Source organism: Apteryx mantelli, chromosome 12 (assembly GCF_036417845.1).
Source record: "Apteryx mantelli isolate bAptMan1 chromosome 12, bAptMan1.hap1, whole genome shotgun sequence".
Lineage (NCBI taxonomy): Eukaryota > Metazoa > Chordata > Aves > Apterygiformes > Apterygidae > Apteryx > Apteryx mantelli.
The window spans coordinates 5,227,660-5,244,828 of NC_089989.1; the positions used below are offsets into that span (position 1 = coordinate 5,227,660).

Consider the following 17,169-nt stretch of genomic DNA (forward strand, 5'->3'; position numbering starts at 1 on the left):
TAACATCTATGCTAAACCTGCTCTGCTGTAAATATCACCAGTGTATTCCCTTGGGCAGAAGGCTCATGAGGGGCAATGGCTGAGAAACGGTCTGCAGTAGGGGCAGAAGGAAGCCATCCCACGGCATTCAGAGACCTCCACTCTCCTTGCAGTAGATGGAGTCCAAGACTGAGCTCTGCAGCTATTCTAAAAACAGCCTCAACTGAGTAATGGGCTACATGCCAGGAGGCATGTAACCCTTGCTCTTATCTACCTAGTAATAATTGCAACTCAACTTTTATAACTCATTCCTGCATCTGGAGTTACTTTCATGTCCAGAAAAAAATAAGCATCTCAGACTTAACCTATATCTAGCAGACATGAAAAACAATCAATTACTGTCTTCTTTTTCTTTTTTTCCTTTTTTTTTTTTTTAAGTAACTCTTAAGTACTTCAAAATTATTAGGCTCTCTTCATTCTTCTCTGTTCTAGACTAAACAAACTAAGATGTTCCAAATTTTTCTGTAAGGCCAAATTTTCCAAACTTATTTTTTTTCTTGCTTTCCCTGGAACCCTTTCAGTTTGTCTACATTTTATTTAAAATGCAGCACTCAAAATTGGGCACATGACTTCAGATGAGACATCATCAGCACAGAATCTTACAGAATATTCACATTCAGGCTCTTAAATCTGATCTCTTGAATACGTATTTCAGATGGGAGTTTGATTTTCTTCTCTCTTGAAATATTTAGTAAAGTTTAATGAATAATTTACTTTCAAAATAAATGTGGAGATCTACATTTTCTATTCTTTTTTTTTTCCATTTACTGTAATAACATTTTTCAAAGCAAAAGATCCACCTTTTGCTGGATCTACTGGATAGGATCTTTCTGTGCATGGGTCCAAAGATGAGTTCAGAGCCAAGCCAAATCACAGTGCTTTCTTTAGGTGACCACCTAAAATGAGCACACTTGCACTCACACTGCAGATCCTAAGATGAAAGCTAATAAACCTCCAACCTCCATGGAGATTTCAGCTACACTGTTTCTAACAAGCTCAGCTGCAGCACGGCAGCTTTCATTATAAATAAGTTCACACTTCTGATGTCTTCAAGCAGAGCAGAAACAAGAATTGACTCGATATTTCCTAGTAAGAAATAAACAGAACATCTTCCCAGTCTTTAAAAAAAAATCCAACCAACAAAAATCTTTTAGACTTCTTATTGTAAGAAAGCAAAAAAGAGAAAAAAAAAAGGTGAGAAAAGGGCAATGAAGGGCACAAAAACATTTAAAGAAACTCTTTCCAAGTCACATTTAAGATGCTTTGGGGATTTTCAAGCACACATAAGGCTGTAAGTTGATACAGAGTTCTGCCAGGAAGAAAAGTATTTCATACTACCATTAGTTCACTCTGCTACAGAAGTAGAACAAGCCAGTCCATGAAAAATCTGATTTACACTTTATAATTTGCTGTTTGCTACAAAAAAAAAAAAAAAAAAAGAGAAACATCTCATTCAACTTTGATAAGAATATATATATTTACGAATATGCATTTACAAATTCTAGTAATTTATAATGAAAAGCTTACAAGAGACAGTCAACGGAGAAAAATATTGATTCACCTGCTTAAATTAACAAATGTAAAATTATTTATTTTGCAGTGCAGGAAATAGAATGTTCAACTATTGTAAAATAGAGATAAAAGGCACATTTTGTTGTGTATTCTGTTACAAGTGGAAGGCTGGATCTAGGGATTTCCTACAGATGTGCCCTTAATTTGTAGAGCTTAGCAATGGACATCTGCTGCTGAAATAAGAAATTGTCTGTAGAGATTTATTTTTCAGATAAAGGTTGAGGAGAAAGCTTTGTTGTTTTTCAGCAATCCAGTGAGAGGTATTATAGTAAATACAGTATTTTTTTCTTAATCTCTGTGAAAAGCATCCCTTTCCACAAAGTCAACCAAACATCAGGACATGCTATTCTGTAAGCTATTTGCAAAGACAGAGAAAGTAAATATATTGTGTATTTCTATCTTTCAAATATAGGCTCACCATTTTACTTTGTTTTCAGAAACTAATGTGGAAAATGGAGATGGAGAAAGCACTCTTCTAAAATTTCAGCCTAGAACAGAGATTAAAAACTATGATATGCCAATGCTCTTTTCAGAAAATGTCCTTAGTATCTATATTGAAAGAAACAAAGCTTAACAAACTAAACCATATTTGTTTGCCGTATGTGCCTCTCCATCCAAAACTTGCAAAAGGACAGTCAAAATACAGCCTCATTATCCCTTGGCAATCTAATGTCCAGCCAGAATCAGGATCCTTCTTCTTGAATATCAAAGCAGACAGTTTAGTTATATTACACATAGCTTATCTATCATTTAAAATGTTAACAAAAAAAGACCAACTGTTGCCTACTAATAACTATCCATCTTTGCTGGCCGGAAGACAAAGATACGCAGGCTTTAGTCAAGCACCCAGAAAGTATGCCTACTTCAACAATTTTGATCTTCAGACCTGGCCGGAAGTGTCATAGTACTAATAATCATAAATGATTCTTGATACTTCCTGGGTTTATATTACTTGAAATATGATTGTATGCTTCCCAGGTTGTGGGAGTAACCCACCCCGGGGGAAAAGGAGTTGGAATCTGAAACCCATAATAAACAAACCTATGACTATATACTACATAACTATCTCCAAGGAAAGTTGCAGTTGCTATCTCTCACTGACTACAGAGTAATCCCCCAGTTTTTGGGCTGTGCACACTGCAGGTTGAACTTTTTGCAGAAGATTTTCAAGGAGACAAGAAGCTATGAGAAGACTGTCAATGTTTGGAAATATAGTCTTCCAGGGGAGATGAATTAGTTAATCCATGGTATTTAATCTGAGATTAATGTATTCATATCCTGCATAACTGCAGAGAATCACTCAGCAAAGTGCTTTTGAGCTTCATATATGCACAGTATTATTTGAATTAAAAAAAAAAAAAACTGACAGATTCTCTGCTGCCTTGTTCTCCAATCAAGGATTTATTTTGTTAGCGGCAGAATATTTTGGCAAAATACCCCTAGAATCTGATTGCTATTAGACCGCAAGACCCATTCTGCTACCAAAGCTCCTACCCCTACCCAAATTATACAGCACTCAAAAAAAAAGGCATAAGTGAAAAACAGAATCCTCTAAGAAATTTACTGTACATATCAGGATACTGATCTAATCTATCCGTCAGAGCCCTAGATTCCCTGAGAATAAGTGCTGAGGAAAACCCAAGAAAAGAATTAGGCAAAAAGAGGTTAAATTCTCCAGAGGACACTAGCAGAGAAATATCTCCAAGAACCATGTCATTTAATTACTGCAGGCACTAACTCTATGTGGTAAAATGAACTGAGAACAAACGCAAACGAATGCAAACGTGAATGGTGGCGAATGGACTCTCTAACTTCAGATTCCCTGTTCAGCCACTGCAGAGGGGCAGGATTGTAGCACGTGTTCTGAAGCACTTTGTGGAGGATCCTACCCTCTCCAAGGATTACCTACAAAGCGTGTTTCCTGACCAAGTCATGGCTCCTAACCCAAGTCAGTCAGTCAGTTGTTTAAAGCTAGACTGTGCAAATATACTGATTTTCCTGAAACTGAAAGCATTAGTTTATATACCAATATTAGATTTATGAATACAAAGATAATATTCAAAATGTACAAGAAACTCTGGAAAAATATAAACTAGTGGTTTTCCACCAAAGCATGCAAGGCATTTTGAGGGATTTACTAAACGCTACTGCTGAATATAATCTTCTGTGGCTTACGAAGGGGAGTAAAGATTAAGTAAATCACTGTCTTGCCTGACAAGGAAAACATCTATTTTAGAAAGCTTCAAACATTTGGTTGGTGTGTCATTATGATGGCATATTCATTTTCCCTTAGGCCTTCATACTAAAATGCAATTTTATAGATGGTGTCATATTTTTAAGGACTTTGCAGGAATGCAGTGACATTTGCTTGAATGTCTTTGGTAATATAGTAATACCAAGGCAGTACATGTGGCAGAAAACAAACAAAAAAAACCTATAAGCAGAACAGAGCAGTTTACAATAGATATATTTACTTCAAGTGCTATTGTAACCATAACAGACTTAACTATTTGTTAACATTCACAATATCATCATTCCTAGAAATAGCACTACTTCAAACTACTTTTCTCTTTTTTGGAAGATAATCAAATTATTGGACTTGACTTTTTTAAAGTATGTCCTGGGTTCCGGCTCAAAGAGATCTGTGCATGCAAAATTCACTCCAAAAAAATCTAAACAGAGTGTTAAGGTAACACAATGCAATTACTAACATACCAAAAAAAATAAAAATAAAAAGGAGAATGAAAAACATATTTTTAATAATATAAAGGCAGTTAGTTTCAGAAAAAATGTGCACATTTTCTCCACAAAACTATAAAAGAATCCTGCCTACTTGGAGCCTCCATCACCAAAAGTCTCAGCTACTGGAAACTGGTATATCTACAAATTTTCCTTTTAAATTGCAGTTCTACAAACACTAATTCAAACAGGAAGTTAAAAAAAAACAAAGTGTGACCAACCTCAAAAGACAGAGATTTACATTTCAAAAGCAATATGAGACTATGAGTGATTCCTTTTTTCAAGGCACAATTTGAAATATCTTAAACAGCAGGATTTTCAGTGTTAGCTTTCTGTGGCCAGAAGAGAAGCATTCAAAATCACATGTCATTTTTAACAAGCTGGTGATGAAATTAAATTTTTGCCATATCTTCCTTATCTTATGGATGGGAAACAAACAAGCAGAATTTAAATCTTCAAATTCTGTCATCCAAAGTACCTAAAGGTTTTTAGCAGCTTGATGGGGAACTTTTAACACTGAATAACTGAATTTCTTGTTATATTCATGCTTGTTCTTAAAATGATATAAAACAGAGAACTATTTAGGTGATGAAAGAACAGACTTCTAGAGAAAAATTCATCTCTAACCAGGGCTTGGAGACAGAACCCTTGAACTGGATATGGCTGGTTATAAAAATAAAGGATCAGGTTTGAAAAGTTAGATACTTGAAAGGGAAAATATCCTGGTTTTATTTGGGACAATTTGGGACATAGAATACATAGTACTCTATGTTTGCATAATAAAGATTTTTAATAAAGGAATTTAAAATCAATCAGTGAACAGAAGAGGGCTAAGCTGTCTTTTCTTAAATTTAATTATACCTCTTACATCTGATTACAAAGGTCCACTTATTATTTTTAAATGTATATTTTAATGTATATTTAAAAATAAAAAATATATACGTAAAACAACACTCAAAGATGAATCACAGTTTTAGCAGAAATTAACAGTGCTATTTTAAAAGGTATTCCTTTCATTGTGGTAAGCTGCATAAACATGTTTGTTTCTAAGAAATCTCTTATGCAAAAAATTATTTCTATCACGCTCACATATCTGTGTGGCCGAGGACATGGAGTAACCTAACACTCACTGTGCCCTTGTGTTACGGCACCATCCGCTATGGAATTAAATGCACCTGCCATGCGCTTGAAGGACAGATTCCAGGGACCCTTGTGTGTCACGTACCTACGGAAAGACAATGCGCTATATAAAGATATGAGTCATGGATGATAGAACGTATCTCCCATCTTCTTTTCAGCTTTTACTGCTTGGCAGCAGAAAACAATGCCTGTGCAAAAAATTAGGCCACTCTTAATCATTCGGAAAAGTAGCAATAAGTCTCTTCCCTTGGAAGGACTACTTACAAAGTGTAACTATTATTCAACATGTTCACGAATGGCAGAATCTGACCCTTATGGGTCTATTATTCTCGCAAGAGTTACCGGCTTCTGGGTAACCTTCACCACCAAAGACGCTGAGAGGGGCTGATCTTTAGGCCATCTGTATGAGGAATGCTTAACGCACAGAAGAAAAACTAAACAACAACAACAACAACAACAACAACACAGCAAAGAGCTTGGAACAGTGAAGGAAGCCAGGGCTCTTCCACCAAGAAGTTTTCTCTTCTGTCCAAACAGGAATTACTGTAATCTTTTTTTTTTAATGTAGATTCAGCAAAAAAGAGAGTGGATCAGGGAAAGAAGACCATGAGAAGAACACAAATTTATTTTCTTTACAGAATTACTCTAAATAAGAGAAATATTCAGAATACTTTCATTTTTCTCTAATTTAGCTACACTGACCTTCCATTAATCTAGTATTCCAGTTAACTTGACATAGAGCAATCAAATCAGGGCTTGCCTCTATTCAGAGGCTGAAGGTCTGACTTTATTGGTAAAGCTTTTGAGTTTTTTTAAAATGAACAGACTAAAATTCTACTCAATTTTGATGAAGACACTACAGAAAATTGTGTGTGCAGGGAAAACTCATTTAGCATTTTTTATGTCATAATTTTGACTTTGATAAATAGAAATTCCAATGCAAAATTGATTATATTTAAAATATTTCTGGTATAAAATGATTAAATAAAAACAATCCTTTTTAGGCATTCCTCCCTCTTGCTTTGGTACCATGGAAACGAACAAAACTTATTTGCAATTCTACATGTTTATCAATAGGTGGCAATAGTAATAAATAAATAAAAACACCTGTTGCTCATGTAAGTTATATCTAATAATTACAAACCATTTTCCTCTGCAAGTTTTCCTTTCTGGAAAGGACACACTGATGACATTCAAACTAGGTTTTAGAGTAGTATCATCTTTCTATATGCTTGATGTTCAAATCTACGGACTTAGAAAGGTCCCTTGCCACTGACAGCACTGCTATTTGTTGAAACGAAAAGACCGTGATATACAGACACTCAGTTCTCTTTTTGATCTTTAAGATGACTCATGTTAATAAGGTATCATATTGCTCCTGCAGTATTAGAAATGCAAACATATTTCATGGTCTTTCCATGACTAGATTTGTATACCTTCTTGCAGCATGGACATGGTTCATGTATATAACTAGTTTGCACATAAATACAACAAATAGGAACAAAAGAATTAGAGAAAATTTGTACTTTATTGGCAAATTTTTCAGCAGCCTTGTAATGAACAAAAAATAAGACTACTACTCCTCATCTCCCTCAAACTCTAAATTTCGAATGCCTGCAAAGACATTCGAAGAGGGTGTGGACAGTTTAATGTTTCACACTTCTGAACGCGTGGTCCAGAGCTTTTTACTAAGTGCTGCTATGGATTTTTTTCAATGAGGTCTGAAGTCCAGTATTCCGTTTGCTCTGTGAAGAACCAACCCTAAGAGACCTTTATAATTTCTGAAATCATGAGAAGTTTCCTGCAGTGTCCTTTATCAAATTTTGCACTAAAGAAGATTGCATCAGTTCTGATATCTTTAGTCATACATCGCAAAAGGCTAATTTTCATGTTATCTGTGAATGGTGTTGCCCTCTTTTAACATGAAGGGCTCTATAAAGTCCTATATCATACTATAGTTTTTGAGCCAAAATGTGTCTATGGAGAAATATGTATCACAAGGTCCAAATCACAATCTCAGAATCTTTAGGCAGATGCTTAGTAAAGTGGGCTCTATTCTGAACATTTTTAATTGTGTAGAGCCTGTGTTATTCAATGATGGCTTAGCTTTGCTTTGCTTGGTTCCTCCTCAACTCTTGCCCAGAACTGTCCAGGTGAGCAATAACTTTAAAATTTGATTTTAAACAAAATTTAATAAAGATACTGATGAAACCAATACCTTTCCAGAAATAAATTGGAAATAAAAAGAAACGTGTACATAGCATATATAAATCCTATGCTGCACTAATCCAGATGCTCATGCATTCACTTGGAGGTAGAGGTTCAAATCAAGGACCTGAACCGAGTTCACTCATCATGCAATATCAAAGAATACAAAAATATAATACTAAACTCTATTACAATTAATATGAAATCATGAAACATACAGCCTTTCCTACAAGCCTCAGAAGATAGAATTCAGTCCTAATCTGATTCATTGGTAATAACTAGATTGCTACCTAGATTCAAAATTCCTATATTGACTGTCTTCATCCGGCTTACTGAAAGGAACATCGGTCTTACACGGCCTCTCATGGAACTTCAAGACTGAGGGTGATTCTACAATTTTTAGATGAAGCTGAGAATAACCACAAACAAAGCTCCACCTCCATTCATTCCCTTTCACATTGTACCATGGGCAGTTTGAAGAACCTGATTGTTAAAATGTAAACTCAGTATAGTAGGCATGATAATAGAGAACATTAAGACCAAGCAATTTTGAGCATAAATGTGCTTTAATTTCAAAAAATCTGTATTATTGTCCCTGTCTCTCCTGCAAATAAATTAAACTCTCAATGTATTAATAGTGATAAATATGCTGCTACTACACTTAAATATTTTAGACTTATATTCTGCTCATATACTTCCTACAGAAATCTGCATTCATATAAGTAAAAAAAATCACACTCTCAGTTGAAAGAGACAGGAGTGATTAAAAAAATTTTTTTTTTTTTTTGCCAATAAGCAAACACATTCTCTCAACGAACTGGTATTAATAGGTACAGATGGTAAAAGAGCAGCAGTGGCACTTAAATTCTCTGTAGTAACAGTCTGGAGATTCACTGATTTTAAGATTCCCTGCCTAGATTAAAGGGCTGAGTCTTCCCTACTTGCAGTAAACCTTAGCGTGGATTTTAACATGAAGTCTGTTATGACCAATGTTTTTCTACAAAAAAAAAAATAATAATAATAATTTGCAAAGACAATAGAAGAGACTGCAGATTTTGTAGTAAGGCTTGTTTTTGTTCTTTTTTTTCCCCCTTGTGGACAGGTCTAACTCAGGTTTACATTTTATAATCATGTTCTAATTTCTCTCTGCCTATTTTAAACTCTTTTAGTCATCTGTAAAAAACAGCATTCTGGTGCAGCTTTATTTTCAGCCAAATCTCTCTTGGGAAGAGAATGATTTTACACCAAATGTCTATCCCAGCCTGCTGTTTTCTGTAATCCACTCACACCAAATGTGAACGAGGAATACTTACTTCACAAATTAAAATGATATGTTTTGGCCAAATTTGAACTTTGATTTAGGTATTTGAAAATGTTACCCATAATCCTACGTTAGTCTCCCAAATCTGGTTAAGGAAACTTCAAATTCTCATCAATTGCCACTGCTGCAGTTTCTGCCTCCAAATATGTTTTGCTTAAAACAGAACAATGCCAACCTTATAATAAAACCTCAAAAGTTAACTAGATGTGGGGTACTTTGTTTCAAGTTTTCTGATGGAAAAAGAAAGACTGACGAGGCGCATTTATGCTCTCCAGCTGAAAGAGGACGAGAATAATGCATATACTTGTTTGTCTCTGAAAGGCTGTGGCTGCCTGAGTAATACTTTCATGCAAAACAGTTCGCACAGATGCAGGGGAAAAAAAACAACTCCAAATCTTGCATGGGGGATGGAAAAAATTATTCAAAGCAAGTTCTTTCAGAATGCTTTGTATTGAAAAAATCTCCATCACACAGCTTCTAAAGGTTACAGACAGAAAAGTAAAAAGCCCCTGGTGTGCTTAGGTATGTTAATACACTGCTCAGATTTTTCACGGCATTATGCATTTACAAATACCATGGAAAACTGTTGCCCAATTTAATAATAAAAAGCTCTGAAGACCCAATCTTTATTTTAGATAGAAAGTATGGGACGCAAGTAATTTTAAATGCTTGATGTTAAACATAGTCACTAGGGAACTGGGAGCAGGAACATCTGCCTCTCTATTTTACAATTACCACAAAAATACAGAGCTTGTTGATACAGTGCTAGAGCTGGTTGTGTGTGATACCTCCCTCAAGCAAACACTAAAGTACAAACACTAGCAAGGAAAGAACAAATTTTAAGATGCCTACTAACCCCATGCATTTTCACAGGCGATGATAAACTGCACTTCATGAGGAACCTTTTCCTAACTCCATCTGACAAAGGAGCATTCTAGAAATAACATGTCAATCTTCTTCATTGTGCAAGGAAAACTCTTTAATTACATCTTCAGCAATTTGCAGATATCTAAGTTGACATTTGTGTATAAATGCTGTTTTATGGTTTAATAGGAGGGGTATGAAGTCATAATTAAGATTTCCTGTTATATTACAGAAGAGTTCAATGAGCTGTGCATAATGTTATTCACATAAATTGGAGTCAGAAGGGTGCTTTCCTGTTGACACTGTAAAATCTACTATTATCAGTGGAGATATTCTGTGCTTGAGGAAACAGATTAGAGGTTTCTCAATCACCTGGCATATTCTTGCTCTTTCAGGATTGTGTTGACCAATCTTACTGAATTTTAAATCATATTTTAAACATGAGAAAAATAGGATGGTTGTTGTTTCATGCGGTAGCTACCTAATTTTCCCTGAGATAAGAGAACTTGGTTTCCTGCATAATAAGCCACGAAGCTTCTCTGAACTAATTCCTTCTTCTAGGTCAGTAGCTATTGGGAACTAAAGCGAATTGTTCAGAAAAGCATTTGAGTGAGAAATATCCAACAATTTAACAATTAATTACTCTAATTGTTAAAAACATGTTTTGTATCTAATCTGTACTTGCCAAACTTCACTTTTTAGTCATTAGATACTGTTATACTCTTGGCTCGTAGACTGCAGACCTTAGTTATCCAACTTATATTCTCTGATCAAATCACAGTTCTGATAACCTAGACAAACTGCATACTTTGAATCATTTGTTATATGAAGCTTGTGTGGAACCGTTACACATCAGACAGTCCTTTCCTGTATTTCCTTTTGCTTAACATAGTATATTCTGATTTATGAAGATACAGAATGAGTTTCTACTAAAAAAAGCTTCACTGATAACGGCTGTTACTTCTATTAAGTCAAACTCCACAGCTTCCAGAGAGTTGGACAGCCAACTAATAAAGGACCAAATACGTAGGGAGAGGAGACATTAAGTGTTCTCCACATGAAGGCATTCAATTACATCTTATAGGTGCAACTGCATCTTTCTCTCCTCCACTCCCCTCAAAAGATGTATTTCTATGTGAAATTTATGCTAACCTAAAAGAGAAAGTGAAGAACTGATACACCGCTTTTGAAAAATGAACAAAATAAATAAACCGCAACTATTTTACCTGCAACCACTGGAGATTTTCTGTCATCCAAAAGTTGAATAGCAGTACTAGCTGTCACAACGTTGCTTTTGTTTGCTGTTTCTGCAGGGTGTATTAAGGGAAAAAAATATTCAAATTGAAATAACATATTACAGAATGAGGAAATTCAGCTGTATTTTCCAATTTGAAATACAGTCAAATGTCCACATGAATTTAGCGCTCAGGAAATATGCTAATATGACAACCACCATCATAGACCATGTATGCACAGAACGTACAGGTGCCAGGCACTGGCATTTCAAACTTCCCCAGCATCCCAACAAGCTTAAAACACTGACACAAGCAATCAATTTTTGGCTTCTCTGCTAAAAACGGTAACAACGGTGACAACCAGTAGGGCTTCCCAATGATGTGGACACTTGCTCTGTTGGACTTTTCTTGTTTAAAATTCTAGGCTGTAAGTTCAACCTATGCAAACATTCAATGAAAACTGTTGTGCCACATCCTGGGGTTTTATTTGGAGCCCTGCAAAAGAAGCACCTGGTCACAGGACCAGTGAACTAGCTGAAAATTTCAATGCATATTTTAGATTAACATTTGAGATTAAGTTCAGAGCCCACTCCTGCTCTGATTGACATATCTGGAATCTTTTCAGTATTATATATGGCTCAGCATTTATAGAATGACAAAATTATAGACCTGTACTAAATGGGATTGAATAGACAAAGCTCCCAGGTATTTGCTCAGCAGCTCTTCTGTACCAGAGTGGAAAATGATCAGCGTTAAAAATGTTCTCCTTGTCTTCAGCTGTCAGAAAATCTCTTGAAAAAGAAGAGAGAAAGAAAATACTTATTGTTTGGTGCATACCATACAGTAGTTGCTAGCTGGAAAGACAAGGCAAAACAAAATTCAATCTTTTGGGAAAGAAAATGAGTTTGGATGGCTTTTCTATATCATTTATACAACAAAAGGGTTAAGCACCTAATAATTATTCGTGACACACTTGCAATTGCTTTTTGTGTGAAGGATGGAAAAGTAGTAAAAAAAATAGTCCCTCTAATTACGTATCACTAAGCACATTTGTACTGATGTGTGAAGTAAAAATGCTTAGTCTAAAAAACCTTTTTCTTCTTGCAGCATAATGCAAGAACTGTGAACTGTACAATGAGGAAAAGATACTGGAGGAATGGTAGTCTGCTGTCACTGGCTTCCATTCTTAAGCAAGAAAAATGTAATTAACAGTCTACTTTCCAAATAATATGTAAGGGGAGGCAGTAGACAACATACTTTATTCTCCAATAATTTCAGGGAAAGTTGAGAGAAGAAGGTTAATGTGAGGGAAAAAATCAAATATGGTCTCCATGCTATTGCTCTGGTTTACTGTTTGATTATAACAAATTTTAATGCTATTGATCTCATTTTTTAGGCTACTCATAACTACCACAATATTTTGTGGTCAGATAAGCACCATATAATTGTATATTCCATAAACTTAATTTATCATAAATATCCAGAGCAGGTTTTCTTTTACACAGAAAGCATACAGATTTGCCTTACAGTATCAAACTGCTGCCTGAAAAAAGTGCCATTAATTAGGGGACCTTATTTTATATCTCTCCATTTTAAGAAACATGTACCTGCACTACATTGCATCTTCTCCAAAAAACAAATGGGAATCTTTTGAAAGGTGATATCTCCTGACCACCCTTTCACCCAATCCTCTTCTGCCATTTGGTTTTATTTCAACACCAAAATATTCCATAACAATAACGTAAAAATCACTGAAAAAGTCTCAAATATTTGTTTTTAGACGGGACATAAAAAGAAATTCCTGCAGCCCCTGCAGATGCAGTACCTCCTGAATTTTACTCAGGAGAATAAATATGTGAGGCTAACTCCAGGAAGGTGAGGGAAAAGTAACCGTATGGGCTACAGGTATAAAATAGCTCACTGTTACATGACTTGCAGTTGAAGAAAGAATCTAAAGGATCTTACAAAACAATTCTAATTTGTTCTATGTATTTCACTGCACGAGTGTAAAATCTGTAAAAAAGCAGATGTGCTTCCTACAAATATTTTTTTCTTGTTTTCACGCATGCCTGCCAAGCAGAGCTTTGTTACTTACTGATTAGTAAGCTGTTCTGGCCCCACAAACAGGTTGATACGAGATAGGCCAGTCCGTGTTCCAAGGAAGGCAACTTCCACTCCCTTGTCAGAGTTTCTGAAATAGAGCAGAACACGAGCAAAGATAACGTCTGCAGACAGCAAACAGATAAAGCTGTTTTACTGGTCATAGGAAGTACAAGCATACACATTTTTGAAAAAGATTATCTTGGAGCATAGTTCTCTTATTCTCTACATTTTTTAAAAGTTGGTTTTTAAGTTAAACGCATGTAGGCTTTGGCAAACACGCAGTGTAAGAGCTGTTTACACTGAGAGATACTAAATGGCAAAGACGGTAAATTTGGTAGAATTTGTGTGGCAAAATCACACCGAAGCCACGGCGTAAAAAGGTGTGGCGTAGCTATACACCAAGCCTTTAATGGCCATTGGCACCCAGGGGTCCGAGAGAGGGGCACGAATTCCAGGTCTTTTTCCATGACCATTACATTTCTATGGTGCATCCACACTCGGATTCATAGGTGCAAAATTCATAGGTCCAAATTCATAGGAGCAAAACTAAGCTAGATTTAAACCACCTAGCTCAGAATCAAATGTAGCTGCCATCAAGGCAGGCTTTAGCCTCGAGAGCCTACGACAAAAACGCGGCAGGTATCCCAAGCTGACCTCTGTCGCTGCACTGTTATCAGTACCAAGCTAGCTGCTTTAAAACTAGTCCTGGTACGGCTACAGGAACTGTGACCTTATTTTCACAAAACCAGTGACCACAGTCTCAGCCCTCTTGCTGTCTTATACTTCAAGTCTTCAACATTCTTCAGTAAGTGGCCTCTCTTACTAGTGGAAGACAGGATATGAAAGAGGCCCAAATGTCTCCCACTAATATCTCCCCGCAGCTGTCTTCCTTGTATTTACTGGCTCTGTTATAGTTTCATTGTGCAGGATTCCAAGAAACCTTATACTTTTACATAAATTCATCAATGCCTAAAATACATTAACATGCAATAATTTCTCATCTCCTAAGAGGAGACTGGATAATCCTTAGGTTGATGAATCAGATTTTATCACATTTGATTTTACTTATTCAGTATGAGTATGTGTTTTTACAATCGTTTATTTTTTCATTCAATTAAAAAAAAAAAATGGTTCCAATTTAACAAAATCTAATCTGGACAATCTCCAGAACTGCCTTTCAACAACAGTATCGCATAGAAACTCCACTAATCAGATAACCTGTTTTCTCTAACACATATAACATCTTGATTAATGTTGCTTTATGTTTTAGTACATCATAACGTAAATGAATTAGGTGAAACATATCAACTCTAATAAGGACCAGCTAATTTCCTGTTAATCTGTAATAGGAACCTAGATCCTGGTTAGTACTAGAAAACAAAGAAGGATTAAAAAAATATTTTACCAATGCAACTTTTTCTGCATATAACTTTTTCTTGGACAAATTACATATTCCATCAACTTTTTTGTGTGAATTATGCATTAAATTCCTCCATTATTCTGAACAGTTTGTTAGAAGTACTCAGAACTGTATGTTTTGGTTAATGTACAGTTTCAGTAGCTATACATTGGATAATCTTACAGCTAATCAGTGTGGTGTACACTGCAACATAAACACTCAATATTGAATTCAAAATTGACAGTATTTAGGATGAAATGGTTAACAGTTGCTTTTCATGCATTTTAATACAGTTAGAAATTAAAACAAGCAAATGAACTGAAAAGGATCACAAAATTGATTCAAATATATCTTGCTAATCAGACAAAATATTAGTATTTGTTGAGTATTTCCTCAGTTCTTGAACATAACTATAAAAATTCATCCATGATTATAATGACTGATACAAAGCTTACTTACTCTGACTTATTTAAGGCTAGACTGGTCCAATAAGCTTCAATTGGTGCACTCACCACTGCATCAAACAGAACTTCCTGGATCAATTCTTTATCACCTATTATAATATATTAAAATCAATATACATATGTGCACACAGAGAGAAAAAAATTTTTAGCTGAATAAATATTCATTATTTTTACCGTACTAACTTTCTCTCTTATATGCATTCAGAATTTCCACAGAATTGAACATTTACTGTGCCATATTACATGGTATTTTACTACAACTGTATTTTTCACATATCATTTTATTGCACTAACAAAAAATTTAGATTAAAAAATGAAGAATGCATTTCCCATTTCATACAACATGTCGATTTAGGCATTATTTCATGCTCGCGCTTGCACATGATATAAGGTTAAAGCAATTAGGTCTACTAACAACCACAAAAGGTCTGTATTTCCATTAATATCTCAAACAAAATATGCACTTATCCATGTGCTGAAAAAAAACTCAAAACCAAAAGAAATTCCAAAGTAATATGAGCCAATAAGCCAATTTCAGTTTATCACTGGTAAAACTAAGCAGCTTTTCATTTTGTAGAAGGTTCAATATAAGGACTGTTTAGCTGGGCTGATGTCTACTACTTGTATCTCCAGAAATATATTTAACAAGATACTTGCACTGGAGCAATGGCTCTTTTCCTGTAAGGTAGCGTTTAATCGCTTCTAACTGAGTCATTTGACGGTGTTCAGGATGTAAGTCAGTGTTGCAATAGGACCTGTGAACATGATGCCAAAACATTAAAACGTTAATATTTATAAGCATGATCCCCCTTTGTCTTTGAACATAAGAGCAGGGCTCAGCAAGCACAAACAATATGAAACCAAGAAGGGTAACAGACAACAATTTCATGCTTTGTTTAAGGCTTACCATTCATCTGCTAAAGATACATCAGGGTGTTCTAAATCATGCAAACCTGTAACAGGAAAAATAATGGGTTATTTAGGGAGCAGTCTGGGTAACAGATGGTTATTTACATATACTTCATAACATAAACTCTTCCGTCTCGGAAAGTGTGTTATTACCACAATATAATAAATAACAGAGCAAACTATGTTCAAATATGTTTTAAGGAAAGCCAACTAAATCAGATCTAAAAATGAAAAGGTAGAAAAAAACACTTTTTTCATGCTGGTAGGTTTAGCTCATATTAATTGCTTATGTGATACTTCTGGAGTTTTGAAGAAAACTTGAGCAAAGAGAAATATTCAAAGGTAAAAGAGTCCTATTTGTATTCTCTTGTTCTAGTTGGCTAATAAAGTTCTTATGCTAAAACGCAAACTTCTCATTTGATGGGAATTGTTCTCTTTTTCTTTTAAAAATTATTTCTTTAAGAAGTACAGCTCCCCCCAAAACCTAAGCACACAGTCCATGAACACAAACAGCAGTTTACAGGATTGTTCAAAATAGGTTTATTGTACTAACAGGCCATGCAGATGCTTGTAAATAAGAACTGTATCATTAGCTATACAGCACAATTAAAATGTACTTTGGCAATTTTAAAAACTCTTAAAACATGTATCAATAGACAATAAGCAAGCAGGGTTCAGAATGCAGGCCCTGGGTTTAACCCCTGAGTGCACAGTAAATAATAATAGAGCTATGGTGGTTAAGAAAAACAGGGGAGTCGCAACCAGTGCTACAATTACGGTCTTAGCGATAGGGAGGACAGTGATGTGTCAGTGACAGAGATCAGTGAAGGAAAGAGTGGGAGAAAAGGAACAGTTGGTGATGGCTATGTTGACATTTATGGTAACACTGAAACATCCAGGAGGAAATATCAGGCAGGCTGGCTGAGATGTGTGGCTGGATTAAAAAACAGGACAGAGGTATGTCGGGGATGGTTTGGAGAGAGAGCAGCTCCAAGTCTCCTGCTGTGCTCTCTTTCTATCTAGACACATATTTGTTGTGCAAATGACTCATAAACCTTAAAGCATTTCTTTTTACATCTCCCCTTGGAACTGGAAAGTATTCTTGTCCCAAACTTACAGCTGAGGAACGAAGACCTGAAGAAATCAATTAACTTAACATCACTGATAAACCAAGAA

At 35.4% G+C, this 17,169-nt stretch overlaps 1 protein-coding gene across 1 annotated transcript in view; it reads right to left on the reverse strand.

Annotated features, from left to right (window-relative positions):
* Positions 1–17,169, reverse strand: part of CACNA2D3 (calcium voltage-gated channel auxiliary subunit alpha2delta 3) — a 512,160-nt gene that overhangs the window by 87,242 nt on the left and 407,749 nt on the right. The window contains exons 22-27 of the mRNA XM_067303580.1: positions 15,992–16,037; positions 15,742–15,839; positions 15,080–15,173; positions 13,214–13,309; positions 11,788–11,909; positions 11,110–11,190 (exon numbers count right to left, since the gene is read on the reverse strand). Coding sequence (XP_067159681.1) covers positions 11,110–11,190; positions 11,788–11,909; positions 13,214–13,309; positions 15,080–15,173; positions 15,742–15,839; positions 15,992–16,037 — 537 coding nt within the window. The remainder of the gene's footprint in view (positions 1–11,109; positions 11,191–11,787; positions 11,910–13,213; positions 13,310–15,079; positions 15,174–15,741; positions 15,840–15,991; positions 16,038–17,169) is intronic.